We start from the raw sequence: 24,774 nt of genomic DNA on the forward strand, positions 1-24,774 counted from the left end.
ATCAGAAAGGAGCAAAGGGCTCCTCTCTTTCCCTGGCAACGCTTCCTTCGATGGCGATGGGGCTGCAGCCGAATCCCCACAGGGGGTTAACCTCCCTATTAAGAGGAAAGGTTCCCTCGAAACCCTAAAGTGCCCAGTAGTTTCTACGTCTACACATTTCACCAGTCTACAGTCCCGAGACGCTGACGCCCGCCCGCGCGGTGCACTCTGGGGCCTGTAGTCCCGGAGGCATCGAGGCCCACCCGGCTTCACTGGCAACTGTCGAAGCGGCTTTTCCTTCCCGCTCACCGGGGTTGGGAGGCAGCGATGGCGGCGGCCGTGGCGCCTGGCTTGGGGGAGCGCTGGTGGGCGGAGCTGCCTCACCACGCCGTGCTGTGCCGCCTGCGGGACCAGGCCGCCGAGGCCCGGGGCGAGGCCGAGCAAGCCTGGCCGGCCCTCCCGCGGGACCTGCTCTTCGGCCTCGGCGGGGAGCTCTTCCTGTGGGACGGCGAGCGCGCCGCCTTCTACGCCCTCAGCCTGAGGAGCCTGGGCGACGAGCCCGACAGCCTCGGCCGGTACCAGGTGCGGCGCTTCTCCGCGCAGGGCCCGCCTCGAAACGAGGGCAATTTGCTTGCAGCCGAATTTATTTTATGTATTTATTTATTGCATTTGTATACCGCCCCATAGCCGAAGCTCTCTGGGCGGTTCACAACGATTAAAACATTAAAAACAAAGATGCAGATTTCAAAAACACATTATTTAAAAGCCAGTTAAAACACATGGTAAAATGTGTCATTGGGTGGCGTGCATGCCTTTTGAACTAGTTTTTAGCTTGCGTTCTGCAGAAAGTTGAAATATTTCGGAGTTAACTAATGTCCACTTTGTTTTCCCAGACCCTGCTCTGCATAAATGCGCCCTTTTTTGAGGTGTATCAGACTGCGCTGAGCCCTACACAACAGCATGTTGCTCTTATAGGAACAAAAGGGCTGATGGTGCTGGAGTTACCTAAACGTTGGGGAAAGAACTCCGAGTTTGAAGGTGGAAAGTCAACGGTTAATTGTAGGTATGTGGGATCTCTGTTTTTCATCTTGATTGGCAGCTCTAGAACTAGAGGAGATTGCTACCTGACCGAATAGAATCATAGAATAGTAGAGTTGAAAGGGGCCGCTAAGGCCATCCAGTCCAACCCCCTGCTCAATGCAGGAATCCAAATGAAAGCATTCCTGACAGATGAAAGCATTCCCGACAAAGCATTACCTTTGTCCATTTATTCTGGGTCTGTAAGGAAAGCAGTTTTGAATTCCTTGTGATTCTCTCCCAGCGTGTTGATCTCATTTGATGGCCACTTTTACTAAGGTTCTCAGGCTTTATATTTGGAGGGATTCTGTTTCAGGTGTGTACATTCCACTATAGAGAGGCAGTCTCTTTCAAACCACTTTAAGAGTGGCTGAGATGCTACATAGCTCAATATATGCTTTGTAGGCCTAAGGTTCTAGGTTCAATTCCTGGCTTCTCCAGCTAAAGGGATTGCTTTTGCGCAAACCTCTGTAGCAATCCATTTTGTGGATGCTGCTGTGGCTTTGCTGTGTCTGGCACAGAGCTTGGAAAAGTTACTTTTTTGAACTATAACTCCCATCAGCCCAATCCAGTGGCCATGTTGGCTGGGGCTGATGGGAATTGTAGTTTTAAAAAGTAACTTTTCCAACCTCTGGACTGGCGGAGGATGAGCAACTTTTCTTTGGAAGTGGGAGCAAATCTGCCATTTAAGTAGCACCATGCTTTAGTCAAATCACCCCGAGTTTGTATTTGACAGATTGCTGGGAGACTTGAGTACAGGAATACCCCGCATTAACATACACAATGGGTCCAGAACGAGTACGTAAACTGAAAATGTACTTAAAGTGAAACACTACCCTTTTTTCACTTATCGATGCATATACTGCACTGCAGTCGTCATATACAGGCATAACTGATGTCAATAAGGCATTTATAACTAAAATAAACACAGTAGGCCTTATTTTAAGGAAAAGTTTGTAGTTGGAAACTGATCGGGCGGTGGCATCATGCCGTTAAGTGTCCGTTCTTGCGAAGCAAGCGTACATAAACAGGAATGCTGCTACTGTAAATATGTCTGTACTTGCGAGTGTCCGTAAAGTGAAGGTCCATATAGCGGGGTATTCCTGTAAAACAGGCATGATTTTCTCCCCGTTGTGGAAGGAATGGCAGAAGACACTGTGCAATCATCAGTCGCCACAGCCTGGAAATAATCTCTTATTATTTATTTGTATCGGTGACCTCCATGTGTACTTTACAAAACATGAGAAGACAGGCCTCTGCCTCAAGGAGCTTACAGTTTATGAAACAACACAAGGGAGACAATGGGAGGGAGAAGGAGGCAATGGTGAACAGGAAAGAATACATGGTTATTTCTGAAATGTGCTTAGTAGGGCAGGGGTGAAGGATCTCTGTCCCTCTTGGCTGATGGGAGTTGTGGTTCAGCAACATCTGGAGGACCAAACGTTCCTTGCCCTGCACTCTAGGGCAGCCTTTCCCAACCAGTGTGCCTCCAGATGTTGTTGGACCACAACTCCCATCAGCCTCAGCCAGCATTGCCAATGGTCAGGAAAGATGGGAATTGTAGTCCAGCAACATCTGGAGGCACACTGGTTGGGAAAGGCTGCTCTCGGGTATGGAGGCTCGGGCGTTGTGCAAAAGGCTTCCCTGAGAAAGTGGGTTTTGAAGAGAGATGGCCTCGTAAAAGTATTCTTGGGAGGCAGTTCTGGGCTTAAGGGGAACAACAAAGGAGAACAGGCAGGGTCATTTGTGGAAACAGGGCTGTTAAGAATTGGTTCCATCTGTCTTCTGATATGGCTGCCAACTGATGGGGGGGGTGTTCCTGTGCCATTAACACCAGCTTGATCTGCAGAAATTGGCAGGTGACACAGACGTTAATGTCTGTACCCCCAAGCTGTTGGTAAAAGGCACAGCAACAGTCAAACAGTTGGCCGCCCTTTTTGTGACTGAAATGCATGATGGGAACCTGTCTTCTTCCAGCACCGTCCCTATCGCTGAAAGGTTCTTCACTAGTTCACCATCCCTGACCCTGAAGCATGCCGCCTGGTACCCCAGTGAGACACTGGACCCCTACATTGTGCTCTTAACATCTGACAACACAATAAGGTAACTCTGGGGACTTTTCTGGCTAAGGAGCAGAGTAACACTGGCTAATGCAGCTTCTAAAAACATTTATTTGGTGGGATCACATGTTTAGAGACTGAGGAAGCAATTTTCTTGAGCAATGATTGTTATGGTTTTATCCCACCTTCCTCCTAAGAGCTCAGGGTTGCAGATATGGTCTCTCTCCTTTTTATCCTCCCAGCAACCCTGTGAGGTATGTCAGAGGGCACAACTAGCCTAGGGCCATCCCGCAAGCTTCTTGGCTGAGCAGGGCTTTGAAATGGGTCTCCCTGGTCTCAGTCTGATACCCAAGCAGCTCTCCATCGGAACTGATATTGAACCAGCTTCTGCTGCTGAAAGGATATTAGGCGTGATACTGAACGTGGTTGAGGTATCCAGCAAATAGAGATTGAACTATTAATGGGGTGTGATTTTTCTTTTTTAAGAAGTCGTTATTTTGCCTTTTAGGATTTACAGCCTGAGTTCACCCCAGACACCCGTGAAAGTGATTGCTCTTTCAGATGCTGATGAAGAGGCTCTGAGACTCAATAAGGGGTAAGGGGTTGAAGCGTCCCTCTAAGTTATTGTCTACGGGCTCAGCCCGGCTGCCATTGCTGCTTCCTATTGAGCAAACTGCGTGTGTTGGGTCCAAATCTAAGCGCCCTCCCCTCCCCAGAAAGGGCGAGCTAACGCACCCCTCAGCCCTGAATAGTAGTGCAAGCTTTAGCAATTTAATTTACCTGTTAGTGGTCCAGCCAGATACCAAACATAAAGCAACACACAAAACTGCTTGATCAAGAAGGGGTCTCTAAACTGCACAGACAGCAGTCTGACAGGATAGAGAGCATCGTTTATTAATCGAAGCATCATTTTTATAGGTTTCATAAGTAAAAACAAGATATAATGTTTCTAAAATCATAACAAAGGGAATACAGTATTACAGAGATAAGCAAGCGCATCTGTTTATCCTTGTTACATTTTCTCATAATTCTAAAAAGCGAGAGATTGATAAAGAATTCATACACTTGTCAATCTAAGAAAACTTATTTTGAGATAAGAACTAAGAAAAGGTGAGGAAAAGAATTGGATTGACACAGAAAAAGAGATAAAGATGTTGCTAGTATGCCTGGGAAAGTTACTCACTCAGCAGTGTGACGTAAATCTTATAGATACAATTCTACTAAGTTATTTTGAGAATACTTCTCGCTTTGTGCTGAATTAGCTACAATGTGCAGGATGTGTATAGTGTAGCAAGACAGAGAGAAATAGCAACAACTCAGAGGGGATACACTTTATCTCTTTTTCCAAGATGTTACAGCCTTACAGGCGCCTCTGGGTGTTCTTCTCTCATGAGAGAAGAAGCGAAACGTAGAGTCTTATGTCCCCCACCCTCTCTAAGTTCCATGATTCATTGCGGCACTAACTCTGGCAATAATGTAGCGTTTCTTGACAACTCTTGACAACTCTTGGGGCCTAGGAAATAAAATATTTCCTAACACGTGTGTGCAGAGAGTTGCTACAAACGCAACTGCCTCCTCCCTCCCTCCCTCCCTCCCTCCCTCAGGAGAGCCTATACCGCACTGATAGGAGAAACGGCAGTGGCATTTGACTTCGGGCCCCTGACAGCCGTCACCAAGAACATTGCTGGACAGCGAGAGAAAGAGGAGGTGTTGGCATATCCTCTCTACATCTTGTATGAAAATGGGGAGACTTTCCTAACCTACATTAGTCTTCTGCACAGGTAAAGACCTTAAACCGGATTGGCGATCCCCCTTTCTCCTTTTCATTCTTTGTACTGGGCAGCGCTTGATCAGATATCACAGAAGGCTGGGTCTTAAGAGGGCACTGATTTGAACAAAACCATTGCTGTTAATTCAACTCGGCATGGAAATTCAGGGTTTAGGAAATCACCTGTTTCCAAAATGTTTGCCTATTTCACCTCCTTGCATCGTTACGGTGGCTTGGTGGGCTGTCAGATTAGCACTCCCTAGTTTTCTGCCCTGGGACTGTCAAGGTCAATTTGATGGCTGCAGTGGCTTGCATGGCCTTAGTTACAGAGCCGTTCTCCCATAATACTAGCATTTGGGGCCATCCAAATGAAATTTGAAAGTCAAGACAGACGAAATAAAGCAATTCTTGTGTGCTGCACAATCTGGTGGTTTTTGTAAGCCGCCTTGAGGGCCTTTGACCAAAAGGCGGGGTATAAATAAACTAAACTAATAATAATAATAATAATAATAATAATAATAATGTGGCAATGGCCACTTGGCTTAGATGCCTTTAAAAGGGGTTAGACAAATTCATGGAAGAAGAACATTGTATTTGTGGCTGCAAGCCTTGGAACCTCCATGTTCAAAGGCAGTGTACAGTAGGGCCCCGCTTCCCGGCGTTCTGCTAATGTGGCGGCTTTCGTTTTCAATTTTAAAGCCGCTTTTGCAGCATTTTGCAGCATTTTCGCACGACGCACCCCATTAAAATCAATGGGGTTCCGCTTTACAGCATTTTCCGCTTTACGGCGGGGGTCTGGAACGGAACCCGCTGTATAAGCGGGGCCCTACTGTACCTCTGAATGCCAGCAGAGTGAGGATGGGAGAGAGCTATTGCCAACATGGTCTGCTGGGTTGCATCTGGTTGGCCACTATGAGAAATGGGACTGATTCAGCAATAGGTTTTCTTATAGACATGGAGGAAACTTTGTGGGCAGAAATCTGTGGGATGTTGGTGCAGTAGCACTAGTAATAATAATTTAATTTGTATGCTACTTTTCCACAGGAATATGCTCAAAACAGCTCACAACAAAATAGCAAAATGCTTATTAATACCTCAGCACAACAAACAGTCTAATACCAATTCATTTTTAAAACATAATATGACAAGACAATTCATTTTTATAATACTAATATTGTTACATTTTAAATTCATTATGAAATAAGCAATATCGAGCATTAAAACACGTATCAGCTGATAGTATTTATTAGAATCTATAAACCGGAGTCGGATAGGCTAACTTTTCAGGGCAGTTTGGTACTGATGAACAACATAACTAGCAGCCAGATTTCTTGGAACTTGCAGCAGATGCGTATTTCACATGCATCTCTCTCTCCCGCCCCCCTCCCTCTGATATTCTGCTGCAGCTCTTAAAGGCTCCAGCAACAACAGAAGGGGGGGGTTGATGCTTAGTCTCTTCCTCTGTGCTCTGGCTGTCACTGGTGCCTGGCTTTCTGGCAAGATAAACTGGCTGCTGCATTTTGGGAGGCAAAATGTGTCGGTCTCCAGTGGCAGCTACTGGCTTCATATCAGTGGGGCAGTGGAATACGCTCCAGGTTTTAGTCTGAACTTTCAAGGAGCTGTGAAGCTCCCTGGACAGCTCCTTGAATTTGGACTACAACCCGAAGTGGAATGCACTGCCCCACTGACATGGAGCCACCATCTGCCATTGTTTGTTTCTTAAGCCATCTCCATTATGCCTCTAGCACTGTCTAAGAGCTAAATCTCTCCCAATAAGTGCAAATCGACCATGGGGGAAAGCTCCAGAGATTATTCCGGAGGAGTAGCCATTTTAGCTTTTATGGCATCATAAGAGTGTTTTATCCAGGGACAAACATGCAAAGTATTTAATACATGGAACTTTCCCTTGGGAGAGACTTCAGTGCAGCTTCCCATAACCTGGTGTGCCCTCCAGATGTTTTGAACTACAACGTCTATCAGCCCCAGTCACCGTGACCATGCTGGGAATTGTAGTCCAAAACATAAAGAGGACACCAAGTTGGAGAAGGCTACCTTAGCGGTTCAGGTAACTCAGTTTCCCCAGCTATGGGGCGGTATAGAAATGCAATAAATAATAATATAAATAACCAAGAGTAAGAAAAGAAGCTCGGTTGTTCTAGTTATTTGGCCTTGGCTGGCTTGGAGTTTTTTGCGAGGTGGTGGCAAACTTGTCAACAAACATTTGGGATCTTACCCTTCCTTTTCTTTTTGTAGCGCTGGAAACCTTGGCAAGTTGTTGGGCCCGCTGCCGATGCATCCCGCAGCTGAAGACAACTATGGGTACGACGCTTGTGCAGTTCTCTGCCTCCCGTGCATTCCCAACATCTTGGTGATTGCCACTGAGTCGGGGATGCTTTATCACTGCGTGGTGCTGGAGGGAGAGGAAGACGACGAACAGGTGGTATGTCTGGCTGTTCCTACTTGGGGGTTTTCAGGGAAGTTCCCCATATATGAGGAGGGGACTAGAGGCCTTGCTTTGCACACAAAAGCCCCCAGGCTCAATTGCTGGCTCCTCTGTTTAAAAGGATTGGGTAACGATTGATAGGATAGGCCCCAGAGAGCTGCTGCCAGTCTGAGTAGGCAGTATTGAGCAAGATGGACCAGTGGCCTGACTCGGTGTAAGGTTACTTCATACGCACATCTGTGCTTTCAGGAATCTCTCCATCCTAGGTTTTTAATTTTAGTTTGCCACCTTTCCAACATTCTTTTGTCAAAACGTTTCCTTCATATTATGATGACATTGTGTGCTACCTTGAGCATGTAACCAGTAGCGTACTGCTGTTGCCCACTCTTACCCCTTTATAGATATGATGCTTCTCTGTTCAGCTGTCTGCCAGTAGTGGCTGGTGGCCCCATTTCAGTGGAATCTGCTCTGGGTTTTAGTCCAAACTTTCAAGGAGCTGTCCACTGTCCCACTGACATGGAGCCACCAGCTACGACTGGCTGCCTCCAAAAATTGTCCCCATAGAAATGGGTTGGCCCTCTATGGCCAACTGATGGTCAGTTCCTAAACCGTGGTTAATCTTAACTATGGTTAGTGACAGCAAACCAGCTTCATAAACCACGGCTTGAAGTTGGCATTGCCTTTCCCTCTCCAGCCCAAAGGAAGCTGCTTCACTTCCTAGTTGATTCCCCGAACTGCAGTTAAGATTGATCACAGTTTGCCCAGTTCGAAGACTTCCTGGCAAGCTGCTGTTAAACTGAAATGGAAGCAGAAGCTTCCGAACTTCTCCTTGCAGCTGTGCTGGACACAGAGGGCAGGGCACACAATGAGTGGGTAGGCTCATTCTTGTAACTCTAAATCGGGGTCACTGACCTTTTTGGAGGAGTGGGCACATCTTGATTTTTTGAGAGAGGGCTGTGGGCACCAGTCACAACTGGGGGGGGGGGCGGCGGGTATAACACAAAATTAGAGAGTGCAGTCATTGTGTTTTTTCTTCCCACCCCACCCGCCATATTCCGACAACTTTATGCTCTCCTTGGGAAGTTATCTTGTGCATGGCATACAAATGATCTTTATATTTAATCTTTGTCTCTTATTGAGGAGCTGTTAAAAAATTAACCCTGCGCATATCAGAAATGCACAATCTCAATCCTTATTAAGTTTTTAAAAGTGCAAACGCACATTCATGACGAGGTAGATGTTGGGCCTCCCACCCCAGCTCCCCATGGGGGAGGTAATTGGGGGATCCTTTATTTTATTTATCAGTTATTCGTACTTACAGCCCACCTTTCATCAAATGCTGGATTACACAAATATCACAATTAAAATAAGTAGCAGCCATACAGAAAGGTGTCAGCCCCAGAAATTCCTGCATGCCTTGCCATGGCTGGGGAGGCCAGTTGGTGCTACCAGGGCGATCCCCAGGAGGGACACAGCACACCTCTCATTTAGTTTACAAATGTGAAACTGAAGAGTTCTGAAAATTTGAATGTACAATTCATACAATGTACAGTTAAAATTATAAAATACCCCCCCCCCAAAAATGGGTTTTCTGGGGAGGTGCTTCCTAAGTGCATTTAATTCCTAGTGCTATCCCAAAGGAGCACAAATTTAGAAGTGTTGACTGTATCGTTCAAATCTTCCCTGCAGTCTGTCAAATCTTGGGATTCGAGAACTGACCTCATCCCGTCGCTCTATGTGTTTGAATGTGTCGAACTGGAGCTTGCTTTGAGACTGGCATCGAGAGAGGGGGAGGACCCCTTGGAGTCGGACTTCTCCTGCCCAATTAAATTGCACAGAGGTAGGGGCTGCTTCTCTTGCTGTCATCTTGCTCTGCTCATTTGGCATAAGCCACCTTGCAGGGAAATTTGAACAAAATTAAATGCCAGACTACTTATTCATCTACTTGCATATCGCTTCTGGCAAGCTGTTGACACTCACACACTCTCTTTCTCTCTGTAGCAGCTGGTGGCCTGAGTTGTCTCGAGGTAGCCTACAAGTGTTGTCCATCAGCAAATGATAGAGTTGTAACAGCATGGGGATAATTGTTGGGAGATCATGGAGCTACTTCGCATAAACAGGATCAGCACAGTTCCATTGTCAAGCAGTTTCATGCTGCCGCTAGCATATGTAGACTAAGCCTTCCCCGTGTCTTTCCTGTCCACCAATGTGTAAACCTCTTTCTTGCATTTTCAGATCCCAAATGTCCTTCTCGATACCACTGCACACACGACGCTGGAGTGCACAGCATTGGACTCAGCTGGATCAACAAACTGCACAAGTTCCTTGCCTCGGGTAATAACGAAATCTTCCTAGCTTGGAATTTTGTTTTCCTAAACCTGTTTTCCACAGGTGCAAATGGACCCTAGAAAGAAAAAGAGAGATCTGATATGGTATACGTATGAAGTTGACATTGTCAAACCATAGTTTGCCTCCAAACTAGAACTGAAAACCTACTACAAACTATGGTTTCCAGTTCTGATTTGGAGGCAAACTGAGACTTGTCTGAACCAGAAATAACAGGGGGGGTTGGAACAGGTGCAGGGAGTGGAGAGTGCAAGAACCATAGTTCTCAGCAAAGAACCTTATGTGTGAACTATGAACTTTGGCCATTATGTGCGAATTGAGACCTTTTAATGTTAGTCCAAGCAGTTCAAAAACATGTTATAAAACTGGTAGCACGTTCACTCTTTGTCTAACTTTTGGTTTCCAGTCCTCTACCTAGAAACATCATCAAGGAGCATTGTGTGTCATTTCCAATGCTGGCCCTACTCAGGCTAGACCCACTGAAAATAAGGGACATGGTTCCATTAATGTCAATGCTTCTGCTCTGAGTAAAACTTCATCCCTTTGTCCTCCATAGTCAAGCCGTTTTCACCGCTCTGGTGAGAAGGCAGAGCGATTAAGGAATGTGGCTTTTTAAGAGCTCTGTAAAAGGGAGACATTTGCCATATGCATCTTGTCCAGCACTGCAGCAGCAAGTTGGGAGAAACTGAGAGGTTCCTTTATGTCCAGTAGTAAGAGCCCCTGGAGTCCTGGGCTGTACTGAATCTGACACTCATGGTAGGATCAGAGTATTAATCAGCAGACAAAGTTTTCTTGAATTGAATTGAAACTTTATTTTTACCCTGCCCTTTTTCCAAACTGGAACTCAGGGCGGCTTACAAATAGAACTACATGTAGTTAAAAACATAGAAAAACATACAATTAAAATACAATTAAACTATGCACAACCTTAAAACCGTAAAAGGCACTTAAAAATCTAAAAACAATTTAAAATAATACAAATAATAATATAAAACAATAAAATAAGCCTTGTAAAGCCCAATCCTAAACACCTTCTATCCCAAAAACCTGTCGGAATAAAAAAGTCTTTACTTGCCGACGGAAGGTTGGCAAGGAGGGGGCCATTCGTGCCTCCCTAGGAAGGGAGTTCCAGAACCTAGGAGCAGCCACCGAGAAGGCCCTATCTCGCGTCCCCACCAATCGCACTTGCAAGAGTGTTGGGACTGAGAGAAGGGCCTCTCCTGAAGATCTCAGGGCCCGGGCAGGTTCATACAGAGAGATACGGTCTGACAAATAGCCTGGACCTGGGCCGTATAGGGCTTTAAAGGTCAAAACCAGCACTTTGAATTGTGACCGGAAACAAACTGGCAGCCAGTGGAGCTGTTGTAACAAGGGAGTTGTATGGTCCCTGTAACCAGCCCCTGTTAATACTCTGGCTGCAGCTCTTTGTACCAGTTTCAGTTTCCAAACAGTCTTCAAAGGCAGCCCCACTTAGAGCGCGTTACAGTAGTCTAAACGGGATCTACAAATTTGTGCAAGTAATACAGGCGCTCCTGTACGCTGGAGTTCCACAAGATCAGGAATGGACATTTGTCAGGGTCTGTGTTCTACTGGTGAAGAGGACCACCTCCTTTTCTCTCTCTCTCTCACCCCGCAACCAACGGGCTGCCAGGGGAGAGACAGATAACTTTTCTCAGAGATCGGAACTGATCACATGCAGAGGGTCCTTCCTCTCCCACCTTTCTGCCTTTATTATTCAGTCTGATTTGGCTTCTGCTCCAGCCTCTTTCCCTCCCCCTCTGGATTCCTCCCACCCCATGAAATTCAGCCAGGGGTTCTAATTTCCTCACCTCTGGTTTATGGGGTGATGGGTGTGGCTCCCTACTGACCTGCATATTTGCATGCTTTTTCAGATGAGGAAGACAAAGACAGTTTGCAAGAACTTGGAGCAGAACAGAAGTGCTTCGTAGAGCACATCCTTTGCACAAAGCCTCTGCCATGCAGGTAAGAGCCTGCCTGGTCGCCACTTCTTCCCAAATTCACGTTTGTCATGTAGCTACTTATCCCTGGGAGAGAGATTTTCCATATTTTGCATCATCACCACTATTAAGGAAGAACAGATTCAGAGGAGGGCAACAAGGATGATCAGGGGACTGGAAACAAAGCCCTATGAGGAGAGACTGAAAGAACTGGGCATGGTTAGCCTTGAGAAGACTGAGGGGAGACATGATAGTACTTTTCAAGTACATGAAAGGTTGTCACACAGAGGAGGGCCAGGATCTCTTCTTCCCAGAGTGTAGGACATGGAATAAAGGGCTCAAGTTACAGGAAGCCAGATTTCAGCTGAACATCAGGACAAACTTCCTAACTGTTAACAGCCATACGACAATGGAACCAATGACCTAGGGAGGTAGTGGGCTCTCCGACACTGAAGGCCTTCAAGAGGCAGCTGGACAGCCATTTGTCGGGAATGCTTTGATTTGGATTCCTGCGCTGAGCAGGGGGTTGGACTAGATGGCCTTAGAGGCCCCTTCCAACTCTACTATTCTATGATTCTATGAATCCGGTAGGCGCAAGAAGCACTAATAATAATAATAAATTTAATTTCTTCATCGCTTATCTGGCCAATGGCCACTCTAGGCGACTTACAAAATTGTTAAAATACAATTGATAAAATACAGTAATACAACATAAAAAACAACACATCTGCAGCAACAATATTAAAACTGGGCAGGAGGCATTTCAGTTATAACAATTAACCCTCCCCGGATACCCCGAAGGCCTGCTGAAAGAGCCAGGTCTTTAAGGCTTTCCGAAACACATTTAGGGAAGAGGCGTGCCGGAGATCTTGTGGGAGGGAGTTCCAAAGAGCGGGGGCCGCCACTAAGAACGCCCTCTCTCTTGTACCCGCCAATCTGGCTGTTTTTGTTGGCGGGATTGAGAGAAGGCCCTGTGTGGCCGATCTTGTCGGGCGGCATAATTGGTGGCGTTGAAGGCGCTCCGTAAGATAAACTGGGCCGGAACCGTGTAGGGATTTAAAGGTCAATACCAACACCTTGAATTGGGCTCGGAAAACAACTGGTAGCCAGTGTAGGTCGAACAACACTGGTGTGATGTGATCTCGGCGGCGACTATTCGTAAGTAGTCGAGCCGCCGCATTTTGTATCTTTTTAAGATTCCCTTGTGGATTCTTTGTTACGTTAGTCTGAAGACAACAAGCAGAGGCTCTTCTTCTGCAGCTAAGGCTGCCAAAGCTTTCCAGGTGGATTTGTCACATGCTTTTGTTCTGTCCCTTCAGGCAACCTGCCACAATTAGAGGGTTTTGGATCGTCTCTGACATTCTGGGTCCCACAATGGTCTGTATCACCGGGAGCTATGAATGCATCACCAAACCTCTTCTGTATGTACTGAGGTGCTTTCACATTTATTTATTGTCCTCTTGCCTTGAATTGTCTGACCAGCGGAAAGTGTTGGTGGCATATGAGCAGGGCTCCAGATTGTGACCCAGTGAGCTGCTCTGCCGTAGCCTTGCTGGAATTCAAACGCATCCTGCCCACTGTGTTGTGTTCTGATACTCAAGTCAGTTGCTTGAACAAAGGAGAAAACAAGTGTGTCCTGGCGTGGTCTGTTTTTCATAGAGTCTGCTAGCAACCACTGCCCTCCACTTGTGACTTCTCCTCCTTTTTCATCCTTTCAGCAGGGCTGCTGCAAGACACTGGCTCCAAGGCGACAAATCCTTATGTTAGTTAGCAGCACCAAGCACCCACTTCAGAGTCCTTGTCCAGCTCTTGTTCATTTTGGTGGTGCTTAATCCAGGAGACCTTCCCGTGGGTCAAATAACCTGTCAGGCTCCCCCTTTGCCCTTCATGGGAACTTAAAATCCTCTGCCAGAGCAGGCTTGTTCAGCGTTGTGATAGGATCATCCCTCTTAGAAGTTTAGACTCTCTTCTGACATGATCATTTTGTCCAAATGCAGCCATAAACTATGGTTTTATCATACTGCATCAAGTTGCAGGAAGCACTGGCTTTGTGTGCTGTCTCACGTGCAGCCCCAAAGAGATCAAAAACCTTCACTTTTTGATTCAGATTGTTTTCAGGTCCAGCCCCAGACAAACTGTAGTTTAATTTAACTACAGTTTGTTGAAACGCATCAGAAACATTGGGTTATGAAGCTGTCTTGTTTCAGTAAACCATAGTTAGGATCATCTGTGGCATAGAGTTTGGGTGATACACTGAACTGCAGTTAATTAAAAAAAACAGAAGCAAAAGCTTATGATCTCCTCCTTGTGGTCGTGCCAGAAGAGGTGTGGGAAGTGTACAAGGCCAGTGCAGCTCATTCACATAATGATAAACCATAGTTAATTGTTACATCTGGATACATGATGCCAAACCATGATTTGGACTGCTGTAGTTCAGAAGCTAAACTATGAGTTCCAAACATAGAAACTGTGGCTTATAGTGGCTTGTCTGCAATTTTTTTAGCCTGGTCCTCCAAGGAGCTCCGGGCTGCTTCTCCATCCTGTCCCAAGAGACTGTGTGACTGAGTCTTCTCAGTCCTAGTTCAATACTAACCATTGCACCATGCTAGCTTTAATTTTCTCCCCAGTGCCTAGCTGCTGCAGCCTGTGGAGGCAGATGAACAGCCATGACCACAGTTTGTCAGTTCAGAAATCATTTTGAACCACAGTTGCCACAAACCACGTTTGCAAATCCTGATCCCTGATTCTAGTTTGCGAGTTGATCACCAGCCCTGTTTTTTTATTCAGAAAATTGCACCAAACTATAACTATGCTTCCTTTATAGTAGTTCAACATGATCTCTCAACTGAGCTTTAGTTACAAATTGCTGTCATCTTGCCTGCACTCTTAAGATCTTTGGAGGGGGCTCTTCTCTGTTTACTACCCTTATGGGAGATGTATTATGCAGTGATGCGATCTGAAGGAGAGCCTTCTCTGCAGTGGAATGCCCCAACCTTTAGACGCGTGCCTGGTGCCAACGCATAGCAACACAGGGAACTACCATATAAGGAGTCAGACCACAGGCCCCTCTAGCGCAATATTGTCTACACTGACTGGCAGCAGCTCTCCAGGGTTTTCAGGGAGAGAGTTTCTCCCAGCCCTACCGGGAGATGCTGGTGATTCAACCTGGGATACGAAGCAGGTGCTCTGCCACTGAGCGGTGGCCCCTTCCACAGCACATTGATCCTTCTTGTGCCAGGTGAAAACGTCCTTATTTGCTTAGGTATTTTTAGGGTTTTGCAGGTACCGTTGCTGTCGATTGCCTGCTTTGTAGTTTAGCTGGGGTTCTAGTTTGCTTCTGTTGTTATAAATGGGTTTTTATATTTCTTCATGGTCTATGTGATGTTACGTATTTTCCATTTCCTACCCCTCCTGCGATCTGTCAAGCTGGGTGGGCTATCAATAGCAATATACACGGTGCAGGCATCCATACTATGTCCTTTAGCCATACAAAAATCAAAGTGATAGGGTTTGAGTCTTCTAGAGTATTTTTAAATGTGTTATATCGTGTCCTGGAAACACACCTATTTCCCCAGGTAGAGCCTTTAGGATTCCTAGCTGGGGTGGCACCAGGTTCCAGTGACCTTGATTTCATAACTGTGTCGATTCTTCTAGTGTTCCCTGACCCACCCCTTTGTTGCCTTGATCAACACGCTTGCCTTTCCCTGGTTCCTAACTAGGCTTGTGTTAACATGTCTCTGAAGTTTCCTATCCGGCATTTCATGCCCGCTCTTTGGAAAGGTCTGCAAACTTCATGGCCTGTAGATAGAGGATGAAAGAGTTTAAAACACCTGAAGAACTCTTTGAAAGCCAAGTGTGCATGGGGATCCTTGGCAACGGCTAACCGATGCCTGACATTGTTTTGACAGTTCCGCAGTCCACCCATTAAGCCCTCCGCTTCTGTGCACCAAAGAAGATCCGCAGGTCACAGTCTCGCCTCTCCGCCTCCTCGCCGAATCACAGGACTCCTTTGAGAGACACATCCGGAATATCCTGGATCGCAGCTCTGCTAACCCGCTGCTGTTAAAGTATGAAATCTCTGCTGGGGAAGAGGCATTTCCCATGTTTCTGCCCCATTGCACCAGCGCCCCCAAATGACCCAGCCATGTCTTGCGCCTCGGTGTTGTGTGGCTCGGGGCTGCCGTCATTTGGTATTCCCAACCCCTTGCCTTCTCCTCTGGTAGAGTTCAACTGTTGCCTGCCTGGGCTGCTATTTCCCACGACTGTGATCCTTCGTGAGGCCTGCTTTTGCTGGCTCACCACTTGCACTCCATCTTCAGGGTGGACTTATGCCCAGCCCCAGTCCTTCTGTTCTGGCTGATCTAAACTCCTTGGCAGCTCTTGCGGCTTCACCGGTGCCACCATAAATCTGTCATGGCACAGGTGCTCTGTCGTTCTGACTGGGCTGCTAGGCTCATGGAATGTGAATTGGCCATTACGCACGCTCTGTTAATGGCTAGGCTAGGAACAGTATCGTGTTGTTTGTGTTTCAGGTCTGCGGACAAAGAATCTTCCCCTCCCCCTGAAGAATGCCTTCAGCTCCTCAGCAGAGCCACACAAGTGTTCAGGGAAGAATATATTCTGAAACAGGACTTGGCCCGAGAGGAGATCCAGCGAAGGTAACGCCAGTCCTTGACTCCTAAATCCTGTTGGCCTGCTCTTCTGCCTCCATTTCCTCATCTTGAAGTTGTGACCTGGCATCTGCTCACTCCATGAGGAGTCATACAGATGAGAGTCTCTAGCACAGCTTTTCTGGCCTTAGTAATGGTCTGCATTCAGCACCTCCGTTTTGCTTTGCCATAAGCTTAATTCACAGAGTGGCAGAAATGGATGGAAGCCCCTCTGTGGCCCAAACCTCTTATTTATCTTTCTTCTGACAGAAGGGGTGGGCAACTTGCAGCAGCATTTAGCTCCTCTGGAAGCAATCAGTTCAGGCCTCTGCAAGAGAGATCTGTCCCTCCTCAAGCAGCCCTCTGGCTGGGACGGGAAGGGTGGCCCTGCCCAGCATAGGCATGCAGCCCCAAAATAGACTGTCCCTGAGGGAATGTGGCCCTTGGTGGGAAAAAGGATGCCCACCCTGTTTGGACAGTTACCTTGTTCTCCTTTTTGGGGCCGAGCAGTTAATAAGCCAATTTCTGCTGCTGGTTACCGTGTAGTATGTATTTAAATTCCTCCCCATGCAGTGGAACCTTCTCGGTTAACAGTCTCATCCTTTGGGGTTCATTTTTGCCATCAAATATGGGTAGAGGTGTAGGGGAGAGCAGGAAGACAGCACACACAGGCACATCTTTTCAAAACCTAACATTTTGGCCCTCCTTCCCTCCTTACTCCTCAGAGTGAAATTGCTTCGTGAACAGAAAAAGAAGCAGCTGGAAGATCTTGGCTACTGTCGCGAGGAAAGGTGAGGCCAGTCCACTCGAGCACATGCCTGGCTCTGTGTCTTTAAAGCCCAACCGTGGAATGAATTAGTACTGGCTTCATGGTGTGAAGACCTGGGTTTTTCCATGGGAGCAGTCAGGTAGTGGAGAAAAGGCTTTGTGTGTAGAAAGTCTCGGCTAAAACAGATTGTGAGGTTTAGGGCTGGGAAAGCCCTTCTGTACAAGAGCTGCTGACAGCCAGACTAGACCTCAGCGAGCTAGATGATCTGACCTGGTAGTGTAAGGCACTTTCCTTTTAGAATGTCCTTTTTCCAGGGAGGTCCACCAAGCTCCAAAACTATACATGGTCATTTTTTTACAATGGGTTAAAATGTGGCTCATTAAGAAAGCTTCTGGAGTTTGTTGATTTGGTTACTCCTATTTTCCATGTGGTTTAGGGTTGTTGTAGTGCCCGTCACTATCTCAGAATAACATTTCTTCTTCACCGAAAGGAAAAGCTTGCGGGAGATGGCAGAGCGCCTGGCTGACAAGTACGAAGAAGCCAAAGAGAAGCAGGAAGACATTGTGAACAGGTAAGGGCCCACCCTTTACAGGCGGTCTTCCTGGGGGCTGGAGTAACAAAGGACCCACATCTGTCTACGGAGAACGCCCGGGGCTCATGCTAGCCGTGACGTTGCGCACCCGTCTGGAGTTGTTTGCATTAATGATAAAGAAAGCCGGGTTGTGGGAAGGCCTTTCAGGCAGAGAATCAGCAGCTTGACAGCAGACTGAATTTAAACCTGTAATTTCAGCTTCTGCCAACAGCTTCATGCAAGGTTATTCACTGACTAAATCCTTCAAACTAGCGTTTAAAACACAGGCATGTTCCCAAACAACGCTGTTGCTTTTAGAGTGGCAAAGCTGTTTGGAGTTGCCATTATCTAGCCAAACCTCCACCGCCTGAGGTCTGCTGGGCGGTCTCAATATATTCGGAATCCTGTGTGAAGTTAATTGATCTCATTCTGTCTGAAAAGCAGCTGACAGAAGCTAGCAGAGTAAAGGGGAGGGGGCAGCTTGTTCAGTATCCGATAGGAATGCTTTGCAAGGCAGAGAGTCACAACTGATATGCCTCATTTTGCATAACGAATACAAAGTGGGCGCTGGGGAAGAATCACCACCATCATCATCAACCGATACCTACCTTTGATGGACTAAGGACTCAATTTGTTTTCAGGAAATTATTCTTTTAGTGAGACAACTCCCATTTGCCAAATTGCATCCCAGTTTTGCTGCTGCTTGATTAGCACCGAGACGTAAGTTTGTCTCAGTTCTAAGAGTGGCGTGTGCGAACTCTGCAAGCTAGGGACAGTCGTATGTTAACAAGCGTACAGCCCATGCACACTAGCTGAGCTGTACAAATGAGCAAGGCTATGCTTTCTCACACTTTCCCACTATCCGTAGAGACCGCTTGTACACTGTGTTCAGTGTAACATGCGAAAAAGCCTATCGAGCAGGACACTTGAGCGATATGAATACGTGGCCAGTAAATGTGGGTTTAAGTAACCCTTCCCCCTGCTACATGGCCCCTTTCGGGATGACATTGTCTTTCTGGCTAAAGGATGAAGAAGGTGTTGCGTAGCTGCCACTCTCAGCTGCCTGTCCTGTCAGATAGTGAAAAGGACATGAAGAAGGAGCTACAAACAGTACAAGAACGACTGCGGCACTTGGGAAATGCTATCAGGCAGGTAAGCTGGGTGTGTGTTGTTTTTTCCTAATGCTTCGGGATTAATATTAAGCAGTTTAGAAATTCATCTCAAACACAAGGGGGGCTGGAGGCACCGTGTGCAAAGCTCCCTGCTTGGAACTGGAAGTCAAGTGCTCAAAGCACCTTCCCAAGGAGTTTTGAAATGTCTGTCCCTTGTGCTGTTGCTTGCCTTTAGGTTAAAATGAAAAAGGATTATCAACAGAGAAAAATGAAGAAGGGGATGAGTCCACGGAAGCCCAGCATCAACCTTAACACCTACCAGAGGAAATGCATCCAGGCAGTTCTGAAAGAGGAGTAAGTGCATGTGTAGCCGCCTGCTTCTTACACTTTAGAACACTTTGGTGGATGAATGAATGGCAGGAACATTAGATAGAGGCTCATACTGTCGTCGTGGAATTGTAACGCTGCTGCTGTTTGTAAAAGTAATGTGCGATGTCAAGGGGCTGTACAAGTCCTAAATGCTCTTCCTGCTGAAGTACGTGGCTGCCCTGCCGGTACTGGCATGCTGCTGGCTCTTGAAGAGACAAATCCTGATCTCTTGACTTGGATCTCGTGCTTTAACTCTTAATTGTTGTGCTGTTTAACGAGCTTGTTTTATTACACCTTTTCATTATGGATGTTTGTTTTAATGTATTTTAACTATTTTTTTATAATTGGTTTTACACTTGTAAACTGCTTGGAAGCTACCTTAGCAATTAAGCGGTATATAAATTAGTAAATAATTAATACTTTTTTGTGGTAGTGGCAGTAAGCCCCACCCTATTACATTCATACGCAAAGGATGTGTATATTATAAATTGGCAATAGATCCAGGCAAAAAAGTCTCTATTTGCAAACTATTTTTTCTGCCTCGTTTGCTCAGAATTGCTGACGGTCCTAAAGTGCTTTCTCGCTCACTCTCTTCTGCAGGGGAGAACACATCCAGGAGATGGTGAAACAGATAAATGACATCAGAAACCATGTGACCTTTTAGTGCAGTCATGACTGGTGTCACGCATTAAGGGAACAAAAGCAGCCTTTCTCCTTTTGCTTTATAAACTGAGTTACAGAGAGGTTGCATGTGTGATTTTTTTATAGAGAAAATGTCTCTTTTGTTGAATAAATACCCTTTTTTAAAAAAGCTCTTCTGATTCTTTCTAAATCTGGGCTTGGGCTATCCATCCTTCTCCAGAAGGCACAAGCCAGGAAGAAGCCAAGCAATGGATCTTGGGCATAACCATCAGCAAGTGTAGCGCTCGTGCAGCTTCTGGTTTTTGCAGTGAGGGGTTGTGCAGGAGAACTTCCCAGCAGACTGCTCCATGTTTATTATTGGGAGTGATATTGCTAATGAAAAGGAAATTTATTCAAGCGGTACATATGGCTTAGAGCTAGCGGTTTGGTAAAAACCAGAAAGGAAGCTGCTCATTGGCCCGTTTGCTTTCATGGGCACACGTCCCTTGCTGATGGCAACTCAAATGGGAGCTTGGTTACCAACAATATGCATTTCTCCTGTTATTAGGGTTCCCTTTCTGCTACAACTAATTATATTTAGCTATTTGAAGCAAGAGGCTTCAACCATCACAACCCAAGAAGGTATTCTGAAAATCACTTTGCCTACAGAAGTGATAATTCCACACACCACAGGAGAAAGCCTGGTACCTTCGGGGGGGGGGGGAGGTTATAGGATCTGTGCTCCTCACATGTCACTTTTTTGACAAACGTCGGCAAGAGAATTCCAGCCTGTATTTTTTTCTCATTCAATCCAGATCTAGCCTTTCTGGGGGAAATCCAGTTAAGTATTTAAAAAGTTGCCAATTACTCATTTGCAAATTAAGTCCTCGCTGGCATTTATTTTATTTAACAAAATGTATATCCTGCTTGCTAGAACAAATGTGCTCTAAGTAACCATAAGTCTACTTCTCTCTTGCCCCCATTGCAACATGCACTTCAGCCCTGAGTGTAAAATAAAGTCAGAACCTGACATGAGTCCATAAGGGAGATTTAACCCTGGGTAATCATGGAAAATGAAGTCTTCGGCCTCAAACGACAGAACCCTATGACCAATTTGAGGAAAGCATTACAAACCCATTTCTAGCCTCACGGGACAACTTTCATGTGAGCAGAAAGGAAGTATGAGAAGGATCACATAAGACTTTTTTCCTCCTTTAATTTGGAACACTTCTCAAGGATACACCTTCAAATACAGTTAACAAATGGTTACATTTCCAAATTCAGTAGACGGGAGAATTCTACATCCACAGTATCACAGGACATCAGTGGCTTGGTTCATTGGAATGCAGTATTAATTCCAAACACATTTGGAATTTAAAGACTAACCATTTTTTTTTAAAAAGGGACTATATTTATAGATGACTTCCCCATCTCCCACTCTTATCTTTAGCCAAACTATGCTTTGAGAAGATGTAGAGTGATGGCAACAGGAGCCAAAGTAAAGAAGGTGTTACAGTTAACCGTTAGACATGCTGCAAGAACTTATTTTGCACGTATTAAGACTGTACAAATATACAGAACAGGGCTAAAACTTGCAGGCTTTCCCCTCTTCCATTTTGCACCCAGCCTCTCTTCTTACAAGTCACTGTATTGCATTCCCTGTTTGGCCCTGAAAATCGGTAGTACAAATTAAGCAGTCCTTTACAGCAAGAGAACCAGGACCTAAGATGAGATGGGCACAACCTTCCCTTTTAAAAAACACACAAAGCTTAATTATGGAAGAAATGCTACTAAGTCCACAATTAGCTTGCTTGCACTTTAAACTGACCGACACTTCACAGAGGATTTCCTGACATTAAACAAAAATGCCTTCCCTTTTCTAAAAGATTTGGTGGAGTAGGGAGGGTGTCTCTTATAATTCATCCTGTGTGTATCTTGGGTTTTAGGTTTGAGAATTTCTGCATTAAACTGTCAGTCTTCTGTTAATTTACTTACAACTACAAAGGTTTTTAATCTTGTGCTGCTGATCTATTCTCCACCAACACCTTCAGTAGTTGGAAAACATTCTTCCCAAGTTGTCTTGGAAGCAGTATCAGGCATCTGGATGGACAATAGAGCAGAACTTGGTTGCTAAAACAGTTAATTAAGCACCCGATCCCACCCAGTATCACTCTTTAACGCATAAGCTGTGGCGAGCGTACAATAATGATCTTACGCTACCTAAATTTATCTCCCTATTTAACCAAGACTCAAGCAGCACAGTTTTAAACCGCTCTAAAGACAAATGGTTAAATAAAACTGACCCATGTTGTGGTTGCTTTTCCAAAGATGCATTGCCTAGAGAAAAGCAACAGGACAGTCATTGAATCCATCCTTGCTCATACTCAAGATGATCTAGCAGTGTCAAAATGGCACAAGCAACAGGTGGGGGGGAGCAGAGCTTGGAAAAGTTACTTTTTTGAACTACAACTCCCATCAGCCCCAGCCAGCATGGCCACTGGATTGGGATGATGGGAGTTGTAGTTCAAAAAAGTAACTTTTCCAAGCTCTCAGGCATGTTTGAAGAGAGAGAGAGAAAAAGCCCTCCCCTCTAGCCCCTACTACCAAATGAGGGATTCAAAGAAACTTGCCAGTACAGACTGCAAGAACAAGTTCTTCACTTCGAGTGTTTGTCACTGCTAGTGGCTTCCCAACCTTGCCATTGTTGTACTAGCTGCTGCCATATCTTCCCACCCACCCCGGTGATCTAAACAGACTGCATTCCGGCAAGTGTTTTCTGACTCTGCAATTAGCAATTAATGCGGATGGAACTACACAGCACAAAAGGCTCCCACGGGAGATACCTTCCAGTGCAAAAGAAACCTACAGAACAGTCAGACTGACTGACTACGACTCGCCCAAAAAGGTAAGGCTGGACTGGCTCCCATTGCAGAAGTGTGGAGGAATTATGCCAATTCTTCCATTTACACTGATAAAAATGAAGTGGAACTTGGAGCACTAGTAGTTTGGGCAAGAATTAATTAATGGCGAACATGATTAAATTAAGGAGGGCCATACCAGGCTCACTCCAGTCTTTATAGCAAAATCAGTTTTATGGATTAATGGCTGGGCTTTGGGTAGCAGCAGCAGAAGGGGGATAAAGTGTGCCCTGCCTATTTCATACAAGCCTTAATTTTTTAAGGTGTGCTTCCTAGGAAGTTATACACTCCTACTGGAAAGCACAAGGAACTGTGGGTTCAAGAGGATGCAGCCTCCTGCTTGAGGGGAATCAAAAATTATTTCAGTTCTACAAAGAAGGATGGATGTGGTCACAGGGTTTGTTACGTGGTAGCTCTTCCTCAAAGCAAACACCTTCCAAATTCTGTAGTGCAGGCATAGGGAACCTTCAGCCCAGATGATGTTGCTGAACTACAACTCCCATCAGCCCCAGAAAATAGGGCCAACGGCCAGGGATGATGGGAGTTGTGTTTCACCAGCATATGGAAGGCCAAAGGTTCCCCACATCTGCTGTAGTACGTTACAGCCAGCCTCCATGCGAGTTGCTTCCCTTCCCATCCAATGGATCGATCCAGAGAGTAAATTAGGTGCATGTAGGTCCCCGCTGATTAAAATGGGGCTTACGCATGATCCACTTTCTCTGGATTCAACCCAGAGTCCAGAACAAGGTTTTCCAAAGCCACACCAAAAGCAGCCTGCTCCTAAAGTGGCATAATCCAAGGAAGATCCCTTCGAAGCTTAACTGGCATTTCACAAACAGCTCCGCTTCAGGACTGCAAAGTTATTTAAATGGGTAACTCTAGACCCAAAGGGTGAAGAATCCTTTTTAAGAATGGCATCACATTTAGAGCTCCTACAAATCTGTGTAAAGGCTGCAAAGCAACCTGCTCCATTCTACTTTGGTACTGCCTTGCAACTGAGTGTTTTATTTTATTAGTTAGAGTTAAAAAAAACCTACTTCCATCCTGTTCATTGTGTTAAGATTAAATACCACACACACATTTTCTGGGGAGGGGCACAGAACACACTAATCCCCTCCCCTCCTTAAAGGAGTGCAGAAAGATCCTAAACGTCAGCTCAGCTAGAGCAGGATCATCACTGCCTGCCATCTCTGAAACAAAGGCAACACAAAAGTCTTAAGTTTCTCAAACTGCATCTGCAGTTGTTTAAGGGTGTGTTTACTATTCATGTCCTCGCCCCAAGAAGTTGGATGGCAAGGCTCTTCATCTGATCACTTTCTCCCCCTGAAGATGAAATTTTCTCTTGACAGCTTGAGCCTTCTCACCCACACTCTCTTCCCCCTGTACTGTTCCGCCCCCACTTTTCCACATCAAGTGGGCTCTTCTAGCATAAGATGTGAGACAGAAAGAGTTCAAAAAAAATCCCCAAAACCTAGTGTCCTGAAAATAAATCCGTATTTTCATAATAAAAAAAAATATTCGTACAGCATACTAGACCACCTTCTGCCTAGCTTGCTCCCTCAACTAAACATCACCGGTAGTCTTCAGTCACTGGCAGGATGGAGTTCAACAGCTTCACTCCAGAATTGAAGGAGGCGGGTGGCGAGGAGAAAAGGAGATCTGATTTCCAGAACGACTTTCATCACAGCATTTTTTTTTTAAATGGGGGAGAAAAGAGAGTCAGATTTTTTTTTAAAAGTGTACGGGAGGAGAGGATGGTTATTCAAGACAAGTCCGACTCCACTAAAACCCTCCAGAGCATCTCGCCTATTTCTCAATCTGACCCTTTCCTGCCCCCATGCAAAGCCTTCTCTCCCTTTCCAGAGGCACAGCCTGGATGACTGCTCCCCTCTCCTGCTTCTTTCAGTTAAGAGTTAAATAATAATAATAATAATTAAATGTTCTGCTATAAAGATGAGGGTTTAAAAAAACAACCAAAAAATGCAGCCTTAGAGCCCTGCTATGGAGTGTGTCATGTTTCAGGCAGCTGATTAATGTCTGTCAGTTTTGTGTCGTTGAGGATTGCACGGATTCTCTCCAGGGAATCTGCCTGCCGGATCCGTTCCAATTGGACCTAAGGAAAAATAAGCAGCGG

General features: G+C 45.7%; 2 protein-coding genes across 3 annotated transcripts in view; one reads left to right on the plus strand and one right to left on the minus strand.

Annotated features, from left to right (window-relative positions):
* The first annotated feature begins 169 nt into the window (after positions 1-169).
* NUP88 (nucleoporin 88) lies at positions 170-19,912 on the plus strand. 2 transcript variants are annotated; one of them, XM_061605180.1, is made up of 17 exons: positions 170-561; positions 873-1,042; positions 3,034-3,159; positions 3,625-3,711; positions 4,721-4,897; positions 7,138-7,324; positions 9,017-9,167; positions 9,563-9,661; positions 11,566-11,656; positions 12,951-13,064; positions 15,540-15,698; positions 16,164-16,289; positions 17,006-17,071; positions 17,540-17,620; positions 18,646-18,772; positions 18,968-19,086; positions 19,702-19,912. In XM_061605180.1, the coding sequence occupies exons 1-17, from the start codon at positions 307-309 to the stop codon at positions 19,763-19,765; spliced, it is 2,199 nt and encodes a 732-aa protein (XP_061461164.1). In that variant the 5' UTR covers positions 170-306; the 3' UTR covers positions 19,766-19,912. The 2 variants fall into 2 exon arrangements, with proteins under 2 accessions (XP_061461164.1, XP_061461165.1); XM_061605181.1 differs by having other exon boundaries at positions 171-561; positions 12,951-13,052.
* A 1,009-nt stretch (positions 19,913-20,921) lies between these two features.
* RABEP1 (rabaptin, RAB GTPase binding effector protein 1) overlaps positions 20,922-24,774 on the minus strand; it is an 82,887-nt gene continuing 79,034 nt past the window's right edge. Inside the window, exon 18 of the mRNA XM_061605415.1 lies at positions 20,922-24,753. Within this exon, the coding sequence (XP_061461399.1) occupies positions 24,652-24,753 (102 nt within the window). The 3' untranslated portion in view covers positions 20,922-24,651. The remainder of the gene's footprint in view (positions 24,754-24,774) is intronic.

The sequence above is a fragment of the Rhineura floridana genome, chromosome 21, assembly GCF_030035675.1.
Source record: "Rhineura floridana isolate rRhiFlo1 chromosome 21, rRhiFlo1.hap2, whole genome shotgun sequence".
Taxonomy (NCBI): domain Eukaryota; kingdom Metazoa; phylum Chordata; class Lepidosauria; order Squamata; family Rhineuridae; genus Rhineura; species Rhineura floridana.